Here is a 22571-nt window from a genome sequence, read left to right as displayed (position 1 = left end):
GTATGTCTATTTAGGCGGAAATCTACATTTTGCCCCATCATTAATACACAGACAGACTGCGGGTGGAAATACCACACCTGGATTAGATACAGTGTTCATTCATAAGGTCATGGATTCAATGTGTTTCAGTCTTTCTACATACAAAATATATAGACGATTATTATAAAAAGTAAAGAACGTCTATTTCAAATGAGAGCAGGAAAGATGATACAATACTATATGAATTACATTGTTTCATACTGAGCATTAGTAAACAACGCTGTGCAAATACGATAGAAATGGAAATGACGCAGGAACATTTAGGAGCTGATTCCCCCGTCCTCTCTGCACCCAGCAGCAGTACAGAGAGCATCACTCCTCTATCCTATTCCTCCTCTCTATTATTCCTCCTCCTCCCCTTTCCTCTCCCTTGTTTTCCCTGGAGAGCCGGCAGCGCGATAGTTTCTCATTTGATTCAGTTTTGCCAAGCAGAGGGGAGCTCAGCTCGCTGATAAGATCTCCTTATTACTCAGACAAGTTTTCAGTAATGAGGAGAATTGCTTTGATCCGTCGACAAATAGGTCATTTAACCAGTGTCTGCGTTCTGACGAGAGACGTTATACTGTCTCACATTCACACACACACACACACACACACACACACACACACACACACACACACACACACACACACACACACACACACACACACACATGCATGCACACACACACCCCTTTGTCTCTAACAAGAGGAGAGGGAATGAGACAGAGAGAGAGAGGGGAGGGAAAACTGCTCTTGATTATTAGCGCCTTTCAAGATGAGTCCCTTTATCATTCATTACCCAGCGGAGGGCTGTGAGTGTGTAAGCACGTCTCACATGCCCACAGTGACGCACCCACTCTGACACACACACCCACGGTGACACACAACTCACACAAGATACAGTGGAATCAAATGACTGGGATGTTTTTGACAGTGCCCCTTAGCGTTGCACTGATGTTGTGTGAACGTTGTGGGAGGGGAAGGTAATTGGCCGGAATGACCAGGGAGACATGCGTTCAGCTGATTCTCCCCCAAGCAGGAGGACTCGGAAGCGGGTGGGAAATCAGGGGGCGGGAGGAACGGGGAAAGAAATGAAGGAGTGCTATCACTTCTAACTGGGAAGGATTTATGCGCCGCTGCCAAAGCCAACGGATTGTAGTAATTACATTTTTTCATGCATGGTTTCTGTCCCTGAAATGGAGAGAAGGAGAGAGAGAAGGAGAGGCAGGAGAGGCAGGAGAGATACAGTAGTTTAGCCGTGGAGAATTGTGGACTGGAAGCAGCAAATTAAGTCGGTAAGGTTTCCATCCTCCCGCCCCGCCTTAATGCTTCAGCTAAATGAGCATGGAGGACAGTAGTTAGGGGAGGGAGAGTTCAACCCAGCTGCTAGTTACACCTATATCTCCTCTCTCCTCTGTTTGTTGTTGTTGTTTTGAGGATGGAAAGTCTTTGAAGTACTAGTAGCCAATCCGTAAAAAACGGTTTGTTAATTACCATAGCCGTTAGCTTTCAACTAATTCACCGCGTTGGAGCATAGGCCTTTACGCAAGTACGCACGTGTGTGTGTATGTGTGTGTGTGTGTGTGTGTGTGTGTGTGTTTGCTGTATGTAAGTAGTAGTTGCTCCAGAGAGGACTGTGAGTTTGTGTGGGAGACCATATTGTTACAACGTATTGAGAGTGGAGGGAGGAGGAGGAGGAGGACGATGATGATCCTGGTGATGATGACAGGTTGTTATGGTGATGCTAGGATCAGTCTGGATGACAGCTGTCTGACACACTATGTCCTAGTCCTTCCCTGGTTAGTCTCAGGCTATTCTCTCCCTGGGCCAGGATCCTAGTGGGTCAAAAGTACTGTCAAATTGGTACCATGAGTGCTGAAAGACGGAGACAACTTTGTCTTTCTCTTTACGACCACTCGCGGCTCGCTCCTGAAATAGTCACTGGTTGGAGGAGAGGTGGTGGGATAGGAGGAGTGTGTGTGTATATGTGTGAAATAGTAGCACTAGCTCTCTTTCCTCTAATGGAAGGATGTTGGAGGGCTGGCTAGCACCTTATGCGGGAGATAAATTGAAAGACCCCCTCAAATGAAGCCCAATTACTCTCCACTTCAGCCCAAATCACACTCCGTGCAATTAACTTAATGTACTTAATAGCTCTTCTGCTCTGGAATGTGTAGGTGGGTGGGTTTGTGTGTGTGTGTGTGTGTGTGTGTGTGTGCAAGCGTGTTTGTGTGTTTGCACAGTCATGTGTGTAGTATATCACCAGCTATTCTCTCCGTAGGTTCATCTTTGTTTTTCTCGCAGGTTGACGTTTATTGTCATGAGTCTTGCCCTCGTCTTGGCCCTGGTCTTAATTTAAGGTTAGGGTTAGGCATTAAGGTTAGCAGGGTGGTTAGGGTTAGGTTACAAATAAGATTTTATGACTTTGTGGCTGTGCCAGCTAACCTCTACATGAGTCATCTCAATAAATGCCAGCCTGAGTTCTCAGAAACGGTTTATTCTTAACCCATTCAAGTCCTTTTACTATATATGGGGCGGCAGGTAGCCGGTTGGAGCGTTGGGCCAGTAACTGAAAGGTTGCTGGATCGAATCCCCGAGCTAACAAGGTTAAAATCTGTCGTTCTGCCCCTGAACAAGGCAGTTGTTCCCCGGTAGGCTGTCATTGTAAATAAGAATTTGTTCTTAACTGACTTGCCTAGTTAAATAAAGGTTCAATTAAAAAAAATCCTATAGCATCATGTAGACACGTGTGCTTGTGAGAGAGGGACAGAAAGGGGGAGAATGATGTAGCAGGCCTCACTCGCAATTGACTTACATTGAGATTTGCTTATGCTGTATAATATATGGATTTCTTTATATATTGTTTTATATATATTGCTCCAGACAATTATTACGATTTGAATGTATAAGATCTGAGAAAAAGTCAAATAAAGCTGATAAAATGACTCCATGTCACGACTTCCGCCGAAGTTGGTCCCTCTCCTTGTTCGGGCGGCGTTCGGCGGTCGACGTCACCGGTTTTCTAGTCGCCACCGATCCACGTTTCATTTTCCATTTGTTTTGTCTTCATTGTACACACCTGGTTTCCATTCCATAATCATTGTTCCACTATTTAACCCTCTGGTTTCCCCCTTGATTTTGTGCGTGATTGTTATTGTCTCGTTTTGTGAACTGGATTATTTGTCTCCTTCATGGAATATTGTTTTTGAGTAAAGTTACGGTTATTACTCCTCTCGGTGTCCTGCGCCTGACTACGCCTTACCAGCATCACCTAGACTTTTGACAGAAACACGCACCCGACCTAATGGAGTCAGCAGGTGCACACAGCCCTCTACCTGTGGAGGAGCGCATCCAGCAGCAAGTCTCGGCACAGCCATGGATCGCGTGCTGCAAACCATGGAGCGATGGGAGAGAGGGGGTTTTCCAGCAACCCCATCATCACCCCAGCTCCCACAACATCCCACACCGCTGTCCACCCCTCCTTCACCTGGACCCAGTGGGATTCGGCTCGCGCTCCCGAGGGAATATGATGGGACGGCTGCCGGGTGCCAGGGGTTCCTACTCCAGCTGGAGCTCTACCTGGCAACCGTTTACCCGGCTCCTTCGGGACGCGAGTGTGAACGCCTTCATCTCCTGTCTATCTGGGAAAGCGCTTGAATGGGCCAACGCCGCCTGGGGAAGGGAAGGAGCGACGTTGGACAACTATGAGGATTTCACCTGCCACTTCCGGGCGGTTTTCGCTCATCCAACTGAAGGGAGAGAGGCGGGGGAACGCTTGTTTCATCTTAGCCAGGGGATGAGGAGCGCACAAGACTTTGCACTGGACTTTCGAACTCTGGCCGCCGGCGCGGCATGGAATGAGCGGGCCCTGATCGACCACTACAGGTGTAGTCTAAGCGAGGACGTTCGTCGGGAGCTAGCCTGCAGGGACACCACCCTTACATTTGACCAGCTGGTGGACCTATCCATCCATACAGGTGTGCCAAGCTTGTAGTGTCGTACCCAAGAAGACTCGAGGCTGTAATCGCTGCCACAGGTGCTTCAACAAAGTCCTGAGTAAAGGGTCTGAATACTTATGTAAATGTGATATTTCAGTTTTAAAAAATGTATAAGTTTGCTAAAATTGTTAAACAAATCAAAATATATTTAAGATTTTAGATTCTTCAAAGTAGCCACCCTCTGCCTTTATGACAGCTTTGCACACTCTTGGCATTCTCGTGAAGCTGGTTAAAATGTATTTCAATTAACAGGTATGCATTGTCAAAAGTTAGCTTGTGGAATATATTTTCTTCTTAATCCGTTTAAGCCAATCAGTTGTGTTGTGACAAGGTAGGAGGTGGTATACAGAAGATATCCCTATTTGGTAAAAGACCAAGTCCATATTATGGCAAGAACAGCTCAAATAAGCCAAGACGACAGTCCATCATTACTTTAAGACATGAAGGTCAGTCAATCCGGAAATGTAATGAACTTTGAAAGTTTCTTCAATTGCAGTCGCAAAAACTATCATATGATGAAACTGGCTCTCATGACAACCGCCACAGGAAAGGAAGACCCAGAGTTACCTCTGCTGCAGAGGATAAGTTCATTAGAGTTGCCATCCTCAGAAATTGGCAATTAACTGACCCTCAGATTGCACCTCACGGAGTTCAAGTAACAGACACATCTCCACATCAACTGTTCAGAGGAGACTGCTTGAATCAGGCCTTCATGGTCCAATTGCTGCAAAGAAACCACTACTAAAGGATTCCAATAATAAGAAGTGACTAGCTTGGGCCAAGAAACACGAGCAATTGACATTAGACCCGTGGAAATCTGTCCTTTGGTCTGAAGTCCAAATTTGAGTTTTTGAGACGCAGAGTAGGTGAACAGTTGATATCCGCATGTGTGGTTACCCCCGTGTGTGGGGGTGCTTTGCTGGTGACACTGTCTATGATTTATTTAGAATTCAAGGCACACTTAACCATTCTGGAGTGATACGTCATCCCATCTTATTTGCCCTTAGTCCCACCATAATTTGTTTTTCAACAGGACAATAACCCAAAACACACCTCCAGGCTGTGTAAGGGCTATTTGACCAAGAAGGAGGGAGATGGAATGATGACCTGGCCTCCACAATTACCCAACTCAACCCAATTGTGATGGTTTGGGATGAGTTGGACCGCAGAGCGAAGGAAAAGCAGCCAACAAGTGCTCAGCATATGTGGAAACTCATTCAAGACTGTTGGAAAAGCATTCCAGGTGACTACCTCATGAAGCTCGTTAAGAGAATGCAAAGCTGTCATCAAGGCAAAGGGTGGCTACTTTGAAGAATCTAAAATATATTTTGATTTGATTAACACTTTTTTGGTTACTACATGATTCCATGTGTTATTTCATATTTTGATGTCTTCACTATTATTCTACAATGTAGAAAATAGTACAAATAAAGAAAAATATATATACTGTGAGACACCTAAGACAGGGAGACAGGGCGGACAGCTGATCGTCCTCACAGTGGCAGACCACGTGTAACAACACCTGCACAGGATCGGTACGTCCGAACATCACACCTGCGGGACAGGTACAGGATGGCAACAACAGCTGCCCGAGTTACACCAGGAATGCACAATCCCTTCATCAGTGCTCAGACTGTCCACAATAGGCTGAGAGAGGCTGGACTGAGGGCTTGTAGGCCTGTTGTAAGGCAGGTCCTCACCAGACATCACCGGCAACAACGTCGCCTATGGGCACAAACCCACCGTCGCTGGACCAGACAGGACTGGCAAAAAGTGCTCTTCACTGACGAGTCGCGGTTTTGTCTCACCAGGGGTGATGGTCGGATTCGCGTTTATCGTCGAAGGAATGAGCGTTACACCGAGGCCTGTACTCTGGAGCGGGATCGATTTGGAGGGTCCGTCATGGTCTGGGGCGGTGTGTCACAGCATCATCGGACTGAGCTTGTTGTCATTGCAGGCAATCTCAACCACGTGCGTTACAGGGAAGACATCCTCCTCCCTCATGTGGTACCCTTCCTGCAGGCTCATCCTGACATGACCCTCCAGCATGACAATGCCACCAGCCATACTGCTCGTTCTGTGCGTGATTTCCTGCAAGACAGGAAAGTCAGTGTTCTGCCATGGCCAGTGAAGAGCCCAGATCTCAATTCCATTGAGCACGTCTGGGACCTGTTGGATCGGAGGGTGAGGGCTAGGGCCATTCCCCCCAGAAATGTCCGGGAACTTGCAGGTGCTTTGGTGGAAGAGTGGGGTAACATCTCACAGCAAGAACTGGTAAATCTGGTGCAGTCCATGAGGAGGAGATGTACTGCAGTACTTAATGCAGCTGGTGGCCACACCAGATACTGACTGTTGATTTATGGTCAAGTCATATCAACATTTTACACAAACATCAACTGTACTAGTTGTTCAAGCTCTGGTCTTGTCCGATCTTGATTACGGTAATATGGTCAGGTGCAGCAAAGGAAGACCAAGCAAAGTTGCAGCTGGCTCAAAACAAAGCACCACACCTTGCCCTTAACTGCACACATAGAACTAACATCAACAATATGTATGGTAGTATTTCATGGTTTAGGGTTGAAGAGAAATCTTTTTTAGAAAGATTTGTGTGTTAAAAATGCCTAACCACTTGTATAATCAAACAGACATACACTGCATCACCAAAAGTATGTGGACACCTGCTCATCGAACATCTCATTCCATAATCATGGGCATTAATATAACATCCACTCTTCTGGGAAGGCTTTCCGCTAGATGACGGACCTTGCTTCCATTCAGTCACAAGCATTAGTGAGGTCAGGCACTGATGTTGGGCGATTAGGCCTGACTCGCAGTCGGCGTTCCAATTCATCCCAAAGGTGTTCGATGGGGTTTAGGTCAGTTCTTCCACACCGATCTCCACAAACCATTTCTGTATGGACCTCGATTTGTACACAGGGCATTGTTATGCGGAAACAGGAAAGGGGCTTCCCCAAACTGTTGCCACAAAAGTTGGAAGCACATAATTGTCTAGAATGTCATTGTATACTGTAGTGTTAAGATTTCCCTTCACTGGAACTAAGAGGCCGAGCCCAAACCATGAAAAACAGCCCCAGACCTCCTCCACCAAACTTTACAGTCGGTGCTATCCATTCAGGCAGGTAGTGTTCTCCTGGCTTCCGCCAAAACCAGATTCGTCCGTCGGACTGCCAGATGGACGCCAGAGAACGCATTTCCACTGCTCCAAAGTCCAATGGCGGCGACCTTTACCACCACTCCAGCCGACGCTTGGCGTTGCGCATGGTGATCTTAGTCTTGTGTGCGGCTGCTAGACCATGGTAACCCATTTCATGAAGCTCCCGACGAACAGTCCTTGTGCTGACGTTGCTTCCAGAGGCAGTTCGGAACTCAGTAGTGAGTGTTGCAACCGAGGACAAACAATTTTTACGCACTACGTGCTTCAGCACCCGTGGGATTTTGTGGCCTACTACTTCAGTGCTGAGTCGTTGTTACTCCTAGACGTTTCCACTTCACAATAACAGCACTTACAGTTGACCGGGGCAGCTCTAGCAAGGCAGAAATTTGATGAACAGACTTGTTGGAGAGGTGGCATCCTATGACGGTGTCATGTTGAAAGTCACTCAGCTCTTCAGTAAGGCCATTCTACTGCCAATGTTTGTCTATGGAGATTGCATGGCTGTGTGCTCGATTTTATACAATGGGTGTGGCTGAAATAGCCAAATCCACTAATTTGAAGGAGTGTCCACGTACTTTTGTATATATAGTGTACGTACCCCACCAGACACACCACTATGGGTTTCTTTACTGTTCCCAAAACCGAAAAAGATTGAATAAAGTCGCTCAGTTATGTATAGAGCCATGTCATTGTGGAAGGCTCTGCCATCAGTGGTTACTCAGGCAAAAAGCTAATTTAGCTTTAAGAAACTGATGAAAAAAACATATTGTATCACAGCTCCTCTTCTAAAGGTCTAATTTAAATGTATATAATAGTATGATTATGTATATATGAATAGTGTGTAAATAGTATTTTTCTTGGTGTCTTTCCAATATATAACTCTTATTTTTCATATATATTTATAAAAATGTAATTTGTATTATTTGTTTTTATTGAATGTCCTTTGTCATGTATTTGTATGTTTTATGTGAACCACTGGAAGAGTAGCTGCTGCATGTGCAGTAGCTAATGGGGATCCCAATAAACTAAGCTAAACTAAACTTCCTTAATAAGTGTTTACGAGAAGAGTTTGACATTTTCATTTTCTTATTTGTCTTTTTCGGCTCACGTCGTGACAGCGTTCGAAGCACAGTCCCTGTAAGAGCTGTTTATTAAAACTCCAGCTGTCAAGCAGAAGAAAAATGCTCTTTGCAAATGTATGTTGATTTCTTTTTCTATCCACTGAAAGAAAGAGAAATATTGAATTTCCAGTCTGAAGTACTCCAGTTGTGCCAAAGAGAATGCGTTCTGCACCATTCTGTAGCACTAATGAAATTCATAGCTATAGCTGGGAGTGCTGTGAGTTATGATGGATGTGTTTGTTTGTGTGTGTGTGTGTTTGTGTTTGTATGTGTGTGTGTGTGCGAGCGTGCCTGTGTGTCTTTTTGATGAATATACAATATCTGATGATTGTCCCCTGGCTCTGGCCCACGGTATCATTGGTCTCCCAGCCTCTACAGTATATAATGATCTAGTCCTGAATAAATACTTAACCAGTCACACCAATGGATGCAGTGGCATGGAGGAGATTATGGTGTACCATCAATGTGTGGTACTTTTCGATGCGGCATCACCATCTACCACTAGGGAACTAACACATATTTCATAACACACTGTCAAGGCAATGTTATTTCTCCAATCTTCTATATTGCTCAATGGATTGAATGTGCTTCGAAAGATGAAACCGATGTCAGAAACAGCAGTAGACAACAGAGTAAAAACTGACCGTGCGTTACTCTGTTTTGTCGCAGATCCGTTCGGACCAGGACCGGAACATCTCCATCCGGTACAGCATCACGGGGGTGGGAGCGGACCAGCCACCCAATGAGGTGTTCAGTATCGACCCTGTTGCCGGGAAGATGTTCGTCACCAAACCCCTGGACCGAGAGAGGAGATCATCCTACCATGTGAGTCACACACGCGTATCTACGCACGCACACGCACGCACACGTGTAATGAGTTAGTGACAGGCTGGCAGGTTGTCCAGATGGACTGTTGATTGAGAGAGTGAAGGCTGAGGCTAGCTACATGACATTGACCAAGTACCAACACTCGCCCTACAGACCATGAGAATGACTCTACCACAATTGGTCACCCACTCATTCATGCTTCGCTCTACAATTGCGTGTCTCTCCCTCTCTCTTTCTCCTTGCTCCTCACATCTCTCCATCCTGTCTGCCACGCATGTGTTGGACTCAGTGAGCTCGGAGGTCCAGCTTTCCAGGAGGATGCAGGATCGATGGGGTGATTTGTTAGGAAAGGCCTAGGCTTGATGACGTCTGCTTGACTTAAAGCTCAGTCCCAGGCTGGATGGAGGTGAATAGCATCCTCTAACTGTACATCAGTTGGGCGAGGTGAGGGGGCAAGAAGACAGGTTGAGGAAGAGATAAAGATGTCAGAGCTGGACCTGCGTCTCTGTCAGACACCATTAAAGAACCGAATGTAGCCACACAGTCAGCAACTATACGTTATCCTTTATGTACGTGAGACTAACAGAACACGAGCTATATTTTGTGGTAAACGTTCTCTTTCATTATCTTACAACTGTAATATCCTTGGAAGATGACTAATACTTCCTCAAAGCGACTTTGTAGGCAGCTTTTTCCTTCAACGTTGGTTTTTAATGTGTGTTTCCAATTTCATAACACGGATTAAACAAAGACACAAAAAAAGTTTGAAGACCAAAACTTTCTTGTCTTCAAAATAAGCACGCTCCGATTCATAGCAGGCCAGGGCATCCAATCAGATAAAAAAAAATACTTTTAAAAAAAAGGAAGAAGTCAGTGTTCTGGGTCTTGTGTTATCTCCATCGGATGCTTGGCCTGTGCCAAGTGCTGGGCGCCACGGTGCGTGGCGTGGTGTGTGTTGTTTCCTCCCTCGTACCCGGTCCCTTTCAAGATGATAACTTTCATTCGGACCCAGAATTACATCTTGGCTTCTTTAAACACGGCTGGTAATCTCTTACTGGCGGTGTTATTGAATGGGGGTGTGGGGGCCGCATGCCGCGGCGCAGGGGGAGAGATAAGGGCTTGCGGGCTCCCAGGCTGCAGTGTAGCAGAGTGCCAGTGCAGAGCTCGGATATTGGGTGCAGGGCCAGATCAGACGATGCAGAGGAAAAAGTTAAGTCAAATTAACCTTTAGGAGACCTGGCTGATGCAATTTTTTGTGAGATGGAGAGAAGAGGGAAGTGGAGGGTGGCGAATAGAGGGTGGGAGAGAGATCGGAGAGGATGTTCACCCGTCTTAGAGGAGGGAAGTGGATGGAGCTTCCTCCTAGTTCTATTTCCCGTCACGAGGCCACAACCCTGCGGTCGAGGCATCGCTATGACCATCTTATCAGAAGCATCGAAAAGGTGGAGGACCTGTGGCTCCAACTTTGATATTCCTCTCAACTTTTTTTTTTCTCTTCTTGAGAATCAGATGGGTCTTACTATGTCTGCTCCAGGATCCGGTTGATAGTCATCTCAAAACGTTCCAACAGGCTACATATTTGCCAGCCTTAGCCTGTAGCAGTGGGATATTAGTCCAGGGGTCCCCTATATCATTCCTAAACCTTCACTATTTCACGCAGTCTAAAGGGATGTTGTTGAATAAGTCCTCTTTGTTGATCTAAGACATGCTAGTAAGGTCAAATAGCAGTATGTACAGGAACTCCCTGATTTTATAGAGAGATCTGAAAATATGTTTTGTTTATTTTTCAAAATTGAGTCTGTTCGTTTGGCTCTCTCCCCGGCTGCAGTGAAAACAGAGCGTGGATGTTTCCGGAATCTTAACAGATACTCTATAACTGAGTTATGTTACCAGCATTTTTCTCCTGCAGTGTTCTTTATCAAAACATTTTGCTTTCAGATATCTGGACATGCTTCTCAGCCTGTATCGATTTGGGTATTAATTCCATGTCCAAACTTTGTTTGAAGTCCTCGAGTTGGCTGCTGCTATTGACCCACGGACAGGACACAGCTGAGCCTGGCAGCGGTTCACATCAAATCGCTGTGTTTGTGATGTGGGCTAGAGGTTAAGAGATTTTGGGATTCCCCTTTAATTAAAAATAAACACAGAATGTTGGACTGAGATCCAAGAAGACCAGGAGAAGAAGGATACAAAGAAATCATATTTTTTAAAGGAAGTCAGCTTTTTATAAAAGAGGTTGTTGTGTTTGTTACTTTGAAGACACCAGTTCTGGGGATTCGGTGTTGGAGATAAGAAAGGACAAAATTGTAGGGTGTGACATTTCTCTCCCAGAACTTTACATTTAAATGAAATGTAATCATAGTTGTTGTTTTTCTGGTATATATTATTGGTGCTGGGTGCCCATTGGTCTGCACAATTGATGTATGCAATGTAACATTGTTTATTTCTCTCTGTTCCTGTTGTTTTTCATAAATATGCCTTAATGCAGTGTATAGTACTGGTTGCCACACTGCATATCAAGCATATCATGTTACCAATGTTGAGTTTGTTAATGGTAACTTAACTGACCCTCTCTTTCTCTGTCTGTCTCTGTCTCTCCCCCCAGCTTCGTGCCCATGCAGTGAACATGAATGGTGAGCGGGTGGAGAGCCCCATAGACCTGTACATCTATGTCATAGACATGAACGACAACCGGCCTGAATTCAAGAACCAGGTCTACAACGGCTCTGTGGATGAGGGCTCCAAGCCAGGTAAACACAGGAAGGGAGGGATAAAACACCACCTCTTTCTCACAAACATGGACGGAAGAAAGTTACTATATAAATCACACTGCAGAGAATAGTGAGTTTTACAACAGCCTTTGTACATTCCTTTGCTATTCTGCGTGAGAAAAATTGAGCCCAAAGAGGATACCATTCGGGGCTTTTATGTTTATTTATTTTAAATAGATTTATTATGGTTCGCATTCCACTTAATATAGACCAGAGGCGTTTATTCAGATGGGGGGCCTCTGTCCTGCAGTGTGTTCATTTAGCCAGCTCTAGTGCTGGGCTGCATGGCCATAAAGCTGTGGATGTTGTGGCTGGGAGAGGATATTGAGGATTCAATGTGCCAAGCTGTAGCTCCACTGACTCATTTCATGTGTTCCCTCATGAAGGAGATGAGCGTTGTGTGCACGCGCGCGCGTGAAAAATTGAGAGAAAGACTGATGAGCCAGGACTTATTGCAATAGCGGTGATCTGAAATCTGAAGATGTTTCCCGGGGCTAGCTGTGTACTTCACTTTTCTCACTTACTCTCTCTTTCTCACTCTGAACCGATTGTGCTACAAACTCTCCCACCCCAACACAAGGACGCATGCATGCACACACACACACACGCACATCCCCAAACCTCGGCGGTAGCATGCGTGACATGCAGCCGAACAATAATCATAAAAAAATTGTTTTAGAATCTAGAGCTCCAGTGGTTTCAGTGGGAAGCCAATTACTGAGTTGAATTCGTTTTCAAATTAAAGCGTCATTTAGAGCCCTAATCCTGTCAGGACGCCCGTAGAAAGGGTCCACATTAAGCCCCCTAAGAGTGGCGTCTAATGAAATTACCCAGGCGATGGGTGACACAGTGTGAGTCTCCATCTCTCCTCCATTTTTTTCTCCAGAAAGGGAGAGAGAGAGAGAGAGAGATGGGTAGAAGATTTATGCTTTCCTTCGTTTGAACCGAACCAAAAGCAAAGCCCCTTTCTGCCTGTCCTTTATCTCTCACTGTGTTCCTCTGGTCTTTCTCCCGAGTCCTTTGGAATCTTCCTTCTCTCTCCTCTGCCCCATTGACAAATGCTGCTTTGAAATGTAATGGAGTTTGAGATGCGGGCTGTGGTGTGAATTATCTCTGGACGGAGCCTGTCACTGGGATGATATCACCATCTCTGGTAATTAGAATTGTATGGAAACTGCTGCTGGAGAGGAGAGGACAGAGAAAGAGAGCAATTGGAAAGGAGACTGGGACAGAGAGAGAAGAGCGTTAATAGGAATAGAGGAAAAGTGAGAGATCAGTGTGTGTATGAACCAAGGCTATTATAGTAAACAAACAAATACTAAAACTATCCTGAAACTATTATATTTGACTCCAAAACTAACTAGAATAAAATAAAATCCATCACGAATTAGGTTCAGTTTTATGATTAGTTTTTCTCAAAATATTGGGGTTTTCTATTAGTGACATCTCCAAAAACACAATAACTACAGGATAATATTGAAAGTAAATATAAATGTTTGTAAAAAAAAAAAAAAAAAAAAAACGTTAACTAAATAAAAAACATCAGATCAGATTGAACTGACACTAACTGAAACAAAACGTGTACAACTAACCTTGTGGGGACACACAATTCAGTCCCATTCAAAATCGTATTTTCCCTAACCCCTAAACCTAACCCTAACCCATACCTTAACCCTAGCTCCTAACCCTAACACTAATTCTAACCTTAACCCTAAACCCCCTAGAAATAGCATTTGACCTTGTGGGTACTAACAAAATGTCCCTAGTTGGTCAAATTGTTGTTTGTTAACAATTCTTTTGGGGACTACTGTTCCCCACAAGTATAGTTAAACATGTCCCAACACACACACACACACACACATACACAGCTTTAAGTACTGTTAAAGCTTCAGGCATTCTAAATGAGTGTGACTATAGGAAAACATGGCTCTAAGGATACAAAGAGATTTTCAACTTGTCCAACAATGTTATGGAAACACTGTAACCATCTGTACTGTACAGGTTTCCCACACCCTCATAGAGATGCTTCAAATATAGGCTGCAAGAATGGAGTGTGTATGTGTGTGTGTGTGTGTGTGTGTGTGTGTGTGTGAGAGCGGGAGTAAGTGGACACGTTTGTTTTTCATGGCCCGGTGCCCCGGGTGAGTGCGTTTTCACATTTTAGGCCATTCCATTGGTCCTTAAGTGAAGTCTCCACTCACCCGGGACACCGGGCCATGAAAAACGAACTCGTCCACTTACTCCCGCTCTCACACACACACACACATCATACACATTCCTCTCTTGCAGCCTACCTTTGATCTCTATGAGTGGCCTTTTCCTTTTCAGTTCTTCCTGTGCCATCCAAATCTGTGCATAGCCTAGTCAGTGGTCAAGTTATCAGGTTGCTAGTTAGCTACATGATTAGCTAGCTAAACAATGTCGTTTGCTATCAAACCAAAAAAACAGCGGCTCGCGAGTCGTTTAAAACGGCCTGCGACGTGCGCACGAATCCGCAGCAGAAAGAAAAACACAGCTCTGATAATATTGGCTATAATTATAAGGATTATATATTTTTTAAGATGCCATAAGATTTACATGATTTTGGCGAGAGGCCCACGGTATTCAGCAGAAAGCGGTTTCATGTAAAGGCGCACGCATTGACTGTAGCAGGTGTTCCGTGTTGTGTTCTGTGCTTCAAAAGGGTCTGTGCGGAAACATGTGCGCTTTAAAAGTGCTGTTCCGTGGCGATAAACACGTCACCCGTTAACGCGTTAACTTTGACAGCCCTAATAAAAACACAAAGCTATAGTAGCCTTGGTTTGAATGTGTTTCGCGTACAGTGCGTTTGTCCCAGTGTTCAGCGTGTACGCCCAGACTGACTGTTGCCTCCTCATCCTCAGGTACATTTGTGATGCACCTGGCAGCCTTCGATAACGACGACAACACCACGGCCAATGGGATGGTGCGCTACCGGATCCTGTCCCAGACGCCACACAGCCCCATCCCCAACATGTTCACCATCAACAGCGAGACTGGAGACATCGTCACCGTGGCAGCAGGCCTCGACCGCGAGGTCAGTAACCCTGGCAACGCTAGTGTGGGATGTGTTCTCGCTGAAAAGTAGAGCGTTTCTCTGGTCAGGTCAAAGCAACTCCTGGCCGTACACATAAGAAACGAGGATAATGTAATTACATGAAGGTGAATAGCAGTGCTGGAACTGCCTCCGGGAAAGAGTTATATAACAAAATCAGACGGTGTGTTGTTTTGTAGGATATTTACATTGTATTTTTCAACTCAAAGAGGTCCATCTTTGGGTCTGAAGGTGTGTGTGGTTGTAGCCCGTCTAGCATGCATGCTCTTCATGAGTGTCTGTCACCACGCGTCACGCTCTGCTCAGCGTTTTCCAAGCCCCCCCCCCCCCCCCCCCGAGGTCACCTTGTTTATGGAGCTGTCACGTTATGACAACATCCTAACATCTTTATTTAAGTGACACGGATGTCCCTGTGACAACACCGTCAACGCCCTAAAGGGAATCTCTCTGCTGCATCACCCTAGCCACCTGTCACTGCTGACAGGCCTATTAACAACGCGTCATGGAGCCTTCAGGTGTGTGTGTGTGTGTGTGTGTGTGTGTGTGTGTGTGTGTGTGTGTGTGTGCGCACGCGTGCGAGAGATAGCACCCTAGACACCTGTCAAACACACACTGAAGTGCATAGAAAGAAGGAAGAGGCTGATGAGTTGGACATGGAAAGAGAAAAGGAAGGGAGGGATGAGAGATAACGACAGGTAGTGGTTAGAGCATTGGACGTGTAACCGAACGGTTGCAAGATTGAATCCCCCGAGCTGACAAGGTAAAAATCTGTCGTTCTGCCCCTGACCAAGGCAGTTAACCCACCGTTCCTAGGACGTCATTGAAAATAAGAATTTGTTCTTAACTGACTTGCCTAGTTAAATAAAGGTAATGTAAAAAAATTGATAACTGAGTGATACAGAGAGGGAACAGTATGAAAAAATATGGGAGACACACAATAAAGGAAGGGAGGGATGGATAGAAAAGGAGATAAATTGATGAAGACAGAGGAAACATTTTAGCTGAACCCCTGCGTGTTGTCCCACATCTCTTTTAACCGAACACTGCCAATCCAACCTGATTCATTCCCAATGTTGGATTAGAGCTAATGCACACGCACACACACACACACACACACGCGCTGTACACAAGCTCACACTGAAATGCACACAGCATTCTTGCTTTCTTTTACACACAAACACACACAATCTTTCTGTTGGAGCACACCAATGTACTTACCTCAGAAAGTTTCCTCCAGCATTCCCGTAGAGAACAGATAAGAACACCCTTACCCTTGCAGAAATCTGAGTGCATATATACATAAACATGAATACTTAACAGAACAGGAGGCTGACGGAGAGCGAGAGAGAGAGTAGTACAGGCTCCGCTGTTGCTCTAGCCCAGTTTTCAGAGTTCGGCTACAGTCTCATAAGGTCTCTCTGCCTGCCTTTCCTCAAGAGACGCCAGCTTAAAGGAGGTTTTCTCCAACAAGCCAGATGTCTAAGTGTGCCCCCTCTCTGATCTATCACTTTCTCCCCTGACTCCTCTCCCCTACCACACGTGCCTTTCAACACTTTCCCTTCTTCCTCACTTTTCCCATCCACCGTTGTAGTCCTCTTGTCCTTAGCTCTCGCTTTCCTTCTTCTTTGTCTTTTTTTACTTGTACGCTACTCTGTATCCTTCCTCTGTCGTCTTTTCTCTTTCCCTTTGTTTCTTCGTGGTCTAGGAACAGGTAGACTCGGTGACAGCAGCTCTGTAGAGAAGCAGCTAGTACAGTACAGGACAGTGTGGGGCGTAGTGTGGAGAGTAGTTGGTGATGTGTGCTGGTTTGGAGAGGTTCCCGAGGTGCTCTACATAATTAGCGACTTGTCTAATTAGTGGGCCTGCTGTACACACTGTAGATTCTCTCTGATAGGACTGGCGGGCCAGCTAGGGTTCCTAAACAAGATTTGTGTTTGTGTGTCCGTACTTGCGTGCATACGTGCACGTGTGTGTGTTCATGTGAGCGCACATCTGTGTGTGCATGTGTGGATGTGAATGTGTGTGTGGCGGGGGGTCGAGAGGCTGCTGAGCAGAGCTGAGCTGAGCTGTCTAATCCTCCTGATGTGGAGTCACAGTCTAATTGGGATATTTACTCTGTAATTAGCAGGTGAGGGAGACACTGGGAGTGTAATTGGGAATCCCAGGGAAGAGACACATTATCCTGACAGCTCCCAGGTCCTGTCCCCCCTGCCTGCCTGCCTGCCTGTTTGTCTGCAGCCTGGGACAGGGGGAGGGAGGGAGGTACACACACAAACAAACTCAAAAGGGTTTTCATAAAAACACATACACATACCGGTATAATCAAATCTCTATGAGTAGGGCAGCATTCTAAGACGAATGGGTTGGTTTCAGCACCATGGACAGCTTAGTAGAGCTGTTGTGGTTTCCCATTTATGTTGACCTTAGGACCCTGGACAGCTCTTACATGGGCTGTTGTGTAAAGCTGTGACACATTCGGCTTCTCTCAGCTGATACTCAACTCTCCACCTTTCTGGAGAGCATTTCCACACAAAATGGTTGCTGTGAATTGCAGGCTACACATAGGAGAGCTGGTTGCCCCGACGCAACACGTGAGGAAAGAAGAACATGAACCAATTTCTAAAAAGGCAAAGCAACTGTGTGAAGTGTAGGGGGAGGAGGTAAGAAGACGGAGGGCACATTTCTCTGTGTTCCCCCTGGTAGGAGACTCTGTGCTGTTCTGTACAGACTTTCAGCGTTCCTTTCCACAGTGCTTGGGCTCCCATTAAGATGAGTGATAGGGCCCGAGGTAGGGGGCCAAGGTAGGGGAGGGAGAACAGTCATGGGAGGGGATAAACAAGCCATTTTGCTTCTAATTTGGTCAGAGACACACCGGACCCACACTGGCAAAGCTGTTACCAGGCTAAAGGTTTGCGGCTGAGGACAGAACCACAGTGGGTGTAGAGGCAACCTAACGTGTGTGAGAGAGAGACAGAATGTGTGTTGTGTAAAATGGTTGATTATTTCTGCACAACCTAAAGAAGAGGATCCATTGACCTCCTTGTACTCGTTACGCAGTCTTGTATGATTGAGCGTTGAGTGTTTTGTTTTTTCCCCCCACTTTGCTTAAGTTTGATCACTGGTTGCTCTTCTTAATTAACTGTCTCTCTCTTCTCTCTGTGTGATTGTCCTGTAGAAAGTGTCCCAGTACAGCATCATCGTCCAGGCCACGGACATGGAGGGCAACCTAAACTTTGGCCTGTCCAACACGGCCACTGCCATCATCTCGGTCACAGACATCAACGACAACCCGCCGGAGCTCACCTCCAGGACTGTGAGTAGAGAGCAGGGCTGTTGCAGTGACCCTATCACCACCACACCAGCGGTCATGAGTCATGACCGCAGTAAAAATCCCCCTCAGGGCATGCGTAGCATCCAACTCGCTAAGGCTCAATTGTCCTTCTAACCGTTCTGACATCATTGCAATCAAAACAGCATTGTGCTTTTTACAACTCAACCTCGCTGCGATTGATCAACTCGAAGGAACACTGCGATTGATCAATTTGAGGCAAGAAGTTCGACAACGGGTTGAAACGGAGTGGGAAACATGGTGATTGTGAATGTTGCTTCGAAGCCCGACAACGAAATGGGCAGTGCCTTCTAAAGGTTGACGATCAATTCAAAACACTCACATGCATGTTAGAGCTTATACATATGCATGTTAGAGCTTATACATATGCATAGGCCCAAAAAAAAAAAAAAAAATGAATTCAAATAAGGATTATGCTGGTCGTTATACAACACATAGCCTACCGCATATTACGCACCACAGAAAAACATTTCCAAAAATGATTTAAGATGCCTTTAACTGGTCTAGCCTATATTCCAAAATTAAACAAATTCTGGTAATCGCCTTTGAGTGTGGACTGTATTATTATGCATACTAGATGGACTGGTTACCTTATGCTACACTCTAAAGCTTCTATTCGTGAGTCTGGGAGAAGCCTGGGCAATGCTATTGGTTCGTTGTTTGTGCAGGGCGGCTTACAGAGTTCGCTTACAATTCTAGTGAATTTGTATTTGATTTTGAATAGCCTAGTAAAAGGGCTTTATTTCCCTTCATAATTAACAGGGTGTCACATTAGGCTACCGATAGCTATAGAATATCTCACCCCCGTGCGTTTCCATCTCCTCCCCTCTCTCCTTCATTACTTTCTCAAGCATGCAGAGAGAGGAGCTGTCAACAGTTTCGTGAAATATGTTTTGTTGTGAAAACCTGTTACTTTCAATGTTCCCAAACAGATTTCACATGGTTTCCCCGAATGAAGCACTTGGTAGCTGAAGGAACAGGGTTGGGGAGCCCGTGGCATACAGAGTTTGGGTGGAATATCACTTGTCGAGCAGCGAGATGCTGCATAAGCCTTAAACAATGGTTGATGCAAGGAGTGAAATAACCGGAGGTGGGAAAGTGGCATCCCTTCGCTATTAGAGTGCATAGGCGGACGGCATGTATTTTTCCCCCCTGCCCCTGTTCCTGCTCATTTTATGATGGGTCATTCTAAATCAAAACGAGTTTAACGTATTAGTAAAGACAATATTCGTTTGAGAATAGTCCGACGGGTGATAATATGATCACTTGACGAGAGAACAGCGTGTGCAGCCTGAGGGAAGGATCAGAGTGCAAGCTTTTTTTTTTGCTTCTTTCTCAAATCATCAATAGCCTGTAGGTCACATCATGCAGCCTACATATGTCTTGATTTCTAAGGCATTATAAGGTTCGTATCATTAACAACTAAAGTTGCCAAATAACTCGTAGCCTATAGGACCTGTTTCAAATGATTACTTTTACACTCAACATAGCTTTTTATATGTGCACTCTCTCCGGAATGGGAAAAATATCATTTTTATTTTATTCAGCTAAGTTCAATTATATTCTTCTTACTATAAAATTCTATAATATAAAATAATGAAACAGGACTTATAAGCATATCTTGTCTGCTAAATGAACAAGCCTACAGCCTATGGCACGGCGCATAGCCGGATAACATACAGTAAGCAGTTTGCATGACAATAACCGGCTGACAAAACGTCATGTCCGCCACAGACCAAGTAGACAGGGGAGAGGGGAGGGAGAGGGAGAGGGGGAAGATGGGGTAAGGTATGGGAGATGGAGGACTGGAATACAGGGAGAAAGGGTAGAAGATGAAAGATATAAGGCGAGAGGGGGAAAGGGGTGAAACACAGCCATGGCATCATCTCCGAGACAGCGCACACTCCTGACCTGAGTGAAATAAACATCCAATCTTCAACGTTCATCACCCAGAAAACAACAGCAAGCAGACTTAATGATGATTATAGTGGTGATAATGGTGATGATCATTACCGTATATGAAAAAAAAAGGTCATTCCTGGAGTCAACCAAATCAAAAGTAAAGAATGATGTGTAATAACCAAACATTATGGAGATCAGCAAGACTAGCATACATTACTGCAAATGTATCCATACATCCTCTGGTCTTCCAGGGAATGTTGATTGCTATACAGTAGTTCCCCCAGCAGTGATGAGTACCTCTTGAACAAGCCTGCTGTCCACACACACATTTTAGTCATTTAGCAGATGCTCTTATCCAGAGCGACGTATAGTAGTGATCCCCTGTGGGATTTGAACCAACAACCCTGGCGTTGCGAGTACCGTGCTCTACCAACTGAGCCACACAGGACACACACAGTCGTACCCTGGAGGCACCATGCTGCCAGACATAGTAAATGTGTGGAGGGTTGCAGATAGGGGAGAGGAGGGATGAGATGACGGTAGGCAGTGAGTAGAAGCAGTATTCCTGATAGTTGGGAAATGAGAAAACTCTGAATGATTTGTTATCCGAAGGGCTGGAATGGGTAGGATGGCTAAAAGTATAAGGGAGGGATGGCGGAGAGTAAACAGCAAGGAAGGGGGCTGTGATTTCTACGGCACGGTGCTAGACACAAAGTTCTGTGCAAGCAATTAAGCAGGTACTTGTGTTACGATTGTGAGCAAAGATGCAGTGCCTAGTGAAAGTCTTCACATTTTTCTTACTTAAAGTTAAATCTATATTTTTTCCCTATAGATCTGCACAACCGACTCCGCATTTTCAAAAGGAACGATGTCTTGATTGCGTGTGTCTTCACACCCCTGAGTTGATACTTGGTGGAAGCACCTTTGGCAGCCATTGCAGCTGTGAATCATTTTGAATAATATTCTATCAACTTTGCACAACTCTTAGGGCAATAGATGTCCATTGGTTTTGTCAGAATTGCTCAAGTTCAGTAAGTGTGTTAAGGAATCAACGAGTCAGTGCCGAGACCACTCAGGAACACCCAACGCCTCTTGGAGAGCCATTCCGGTGTGTCTTTGGCATAAACGTGTGTCTTTGTCTCACTGGAAAAAAATTAAACTATATCCCAGTGTTCGGTTTCAGAAGACTGAGGAGGTTTTTCCTTTAACTTTTTACCTGGGTTTTGCTCCTATCATATTTATTTTGATCCTGACAAACTCCCCAGTCCCTGCCGATGACAAGCATACCCATACCATGATGCTGGCACCACATGATGCAGCAACATTGAGCATGTGGAGTAAGTTGTGTTGTTTGGTTGGAAATAAATCAAATTTAAAGTCCAGGTAGCGGATAATGGACCTTATCATATATTTATGTAGTTGGTGCTGTATATTAATTAATATACATTACCAGTCAAAAGTTTGGAGACACCTACTCATTCAAGGGTTTTTCTTTATTTTAACTATTTTCTACATTGTAGAATAATAGTGAAGACATCAAAACTATAAAATAACACAAATGAAATCATGTAGTAACCAAAAAATTGTTAGTCAAAATATATTATATATTTGAGATTCTTCAAAGTAGCCACCCTTTGCCTTGATGACAGCTTTGCACACGCTTGGCATTCTCTCAACCAGCTTCACCTGGAATGCTTTTCCAACAATATTGAAGGAGTTCCCACATTGTGGAGGCCAGGTCATCGGATGCAGCACTCCATCACCCTCCTTCTTGGTCTAATAGCCCTTACACAGCCTGGAGGTGTGTTGGGTCAATGTCCTGTTAAAAACAAATGATAGTCCCACTAAGTGCAAGCCAGACTGGATGGCGTATCGCTGCAGAATGCTGTGGTAGTCATGATGGATAAGTGTGCCTTGAATTCAAAATAAATCACAGACAGTGTCACCAGCAAAGCAGCCCCACATCATCACACCTCCTCCTCCTTGTTTCACGGTGGGAACCACACATGTGGAGAACATCCATTCTCCACAAAGACACCGTGGTTGGACCCAAAAATCTCAAATTTGAACTCATCGGACCAAAGGACAGATTTTCACCGGTCTCATGTCCATTTCTCATGTTTCCTGGCCCAAGAAAGTCTCTTCTTATTGGTGTCCTTTAGTAGTGGTTTCTTTGCAGCAATTCGCCTGATTCACGCAGTCTCTTCTGAACAGTTGATGTTGAGATGTCTGTTACTTGAACTTTGTGAAATATATTTTGAGCTGCAATCTAATGAATTTATCCTCTGCAACAGAGGTAACTCTGGGTCTTACTTTCCTGTGGCGGTCCTCAT

The 22571-nt window shown here is 45.1% G+C and overlaps 1 protein-coding gene across 3 annotated transcripts in view; it reads left to right on the top strand.

The window, feature by feature from the left end:
• LOC139556981 (cadherin-4-like) overlaps positions 1-22571 on the top strand; it is a 375581-nt gene that overhangs the window by 314500 nt on the left and 38510 nt on the right. For all 3 annotated transcript variants that reach the window (XM_071371209.1, XM_071371208.1, XM_071371207.1), the window contains 4 exons: positions 8985-9140; positions 11749-11893; positions 14797-14969; positions 18163-18300. In XM_071371209.1, coding sequence (XP_071227310.1) covers positions 8985-9140; positions 11749-11893; positions 14797-14969; positions 18163-18300 — 612 coding nt within the window. The remainder of the gene's footprint in view (positions 1-8984; positions 9141-11748; positions 11894-14796; positions 14970-18162; positions 18301-22571) is intronic.

This window comes from Salvelinus alpinus, chromosome 28 (assembly GCF_045679555.1).
Source record: "Salvelinus alpinus chromosome 28, SLU_Salpinus.1, whole genome shotgun sequence".
NCBI classification, from domain to species: Eukaryota; Metazoa; Chordata; class Actinopteri; order Salmoniformes; family Salmonidae; genus Salvelinus; species Salvelinus alpinus.
This window is presented reverse-complemented; position numbering and strand designations above follow the sequence as displayed.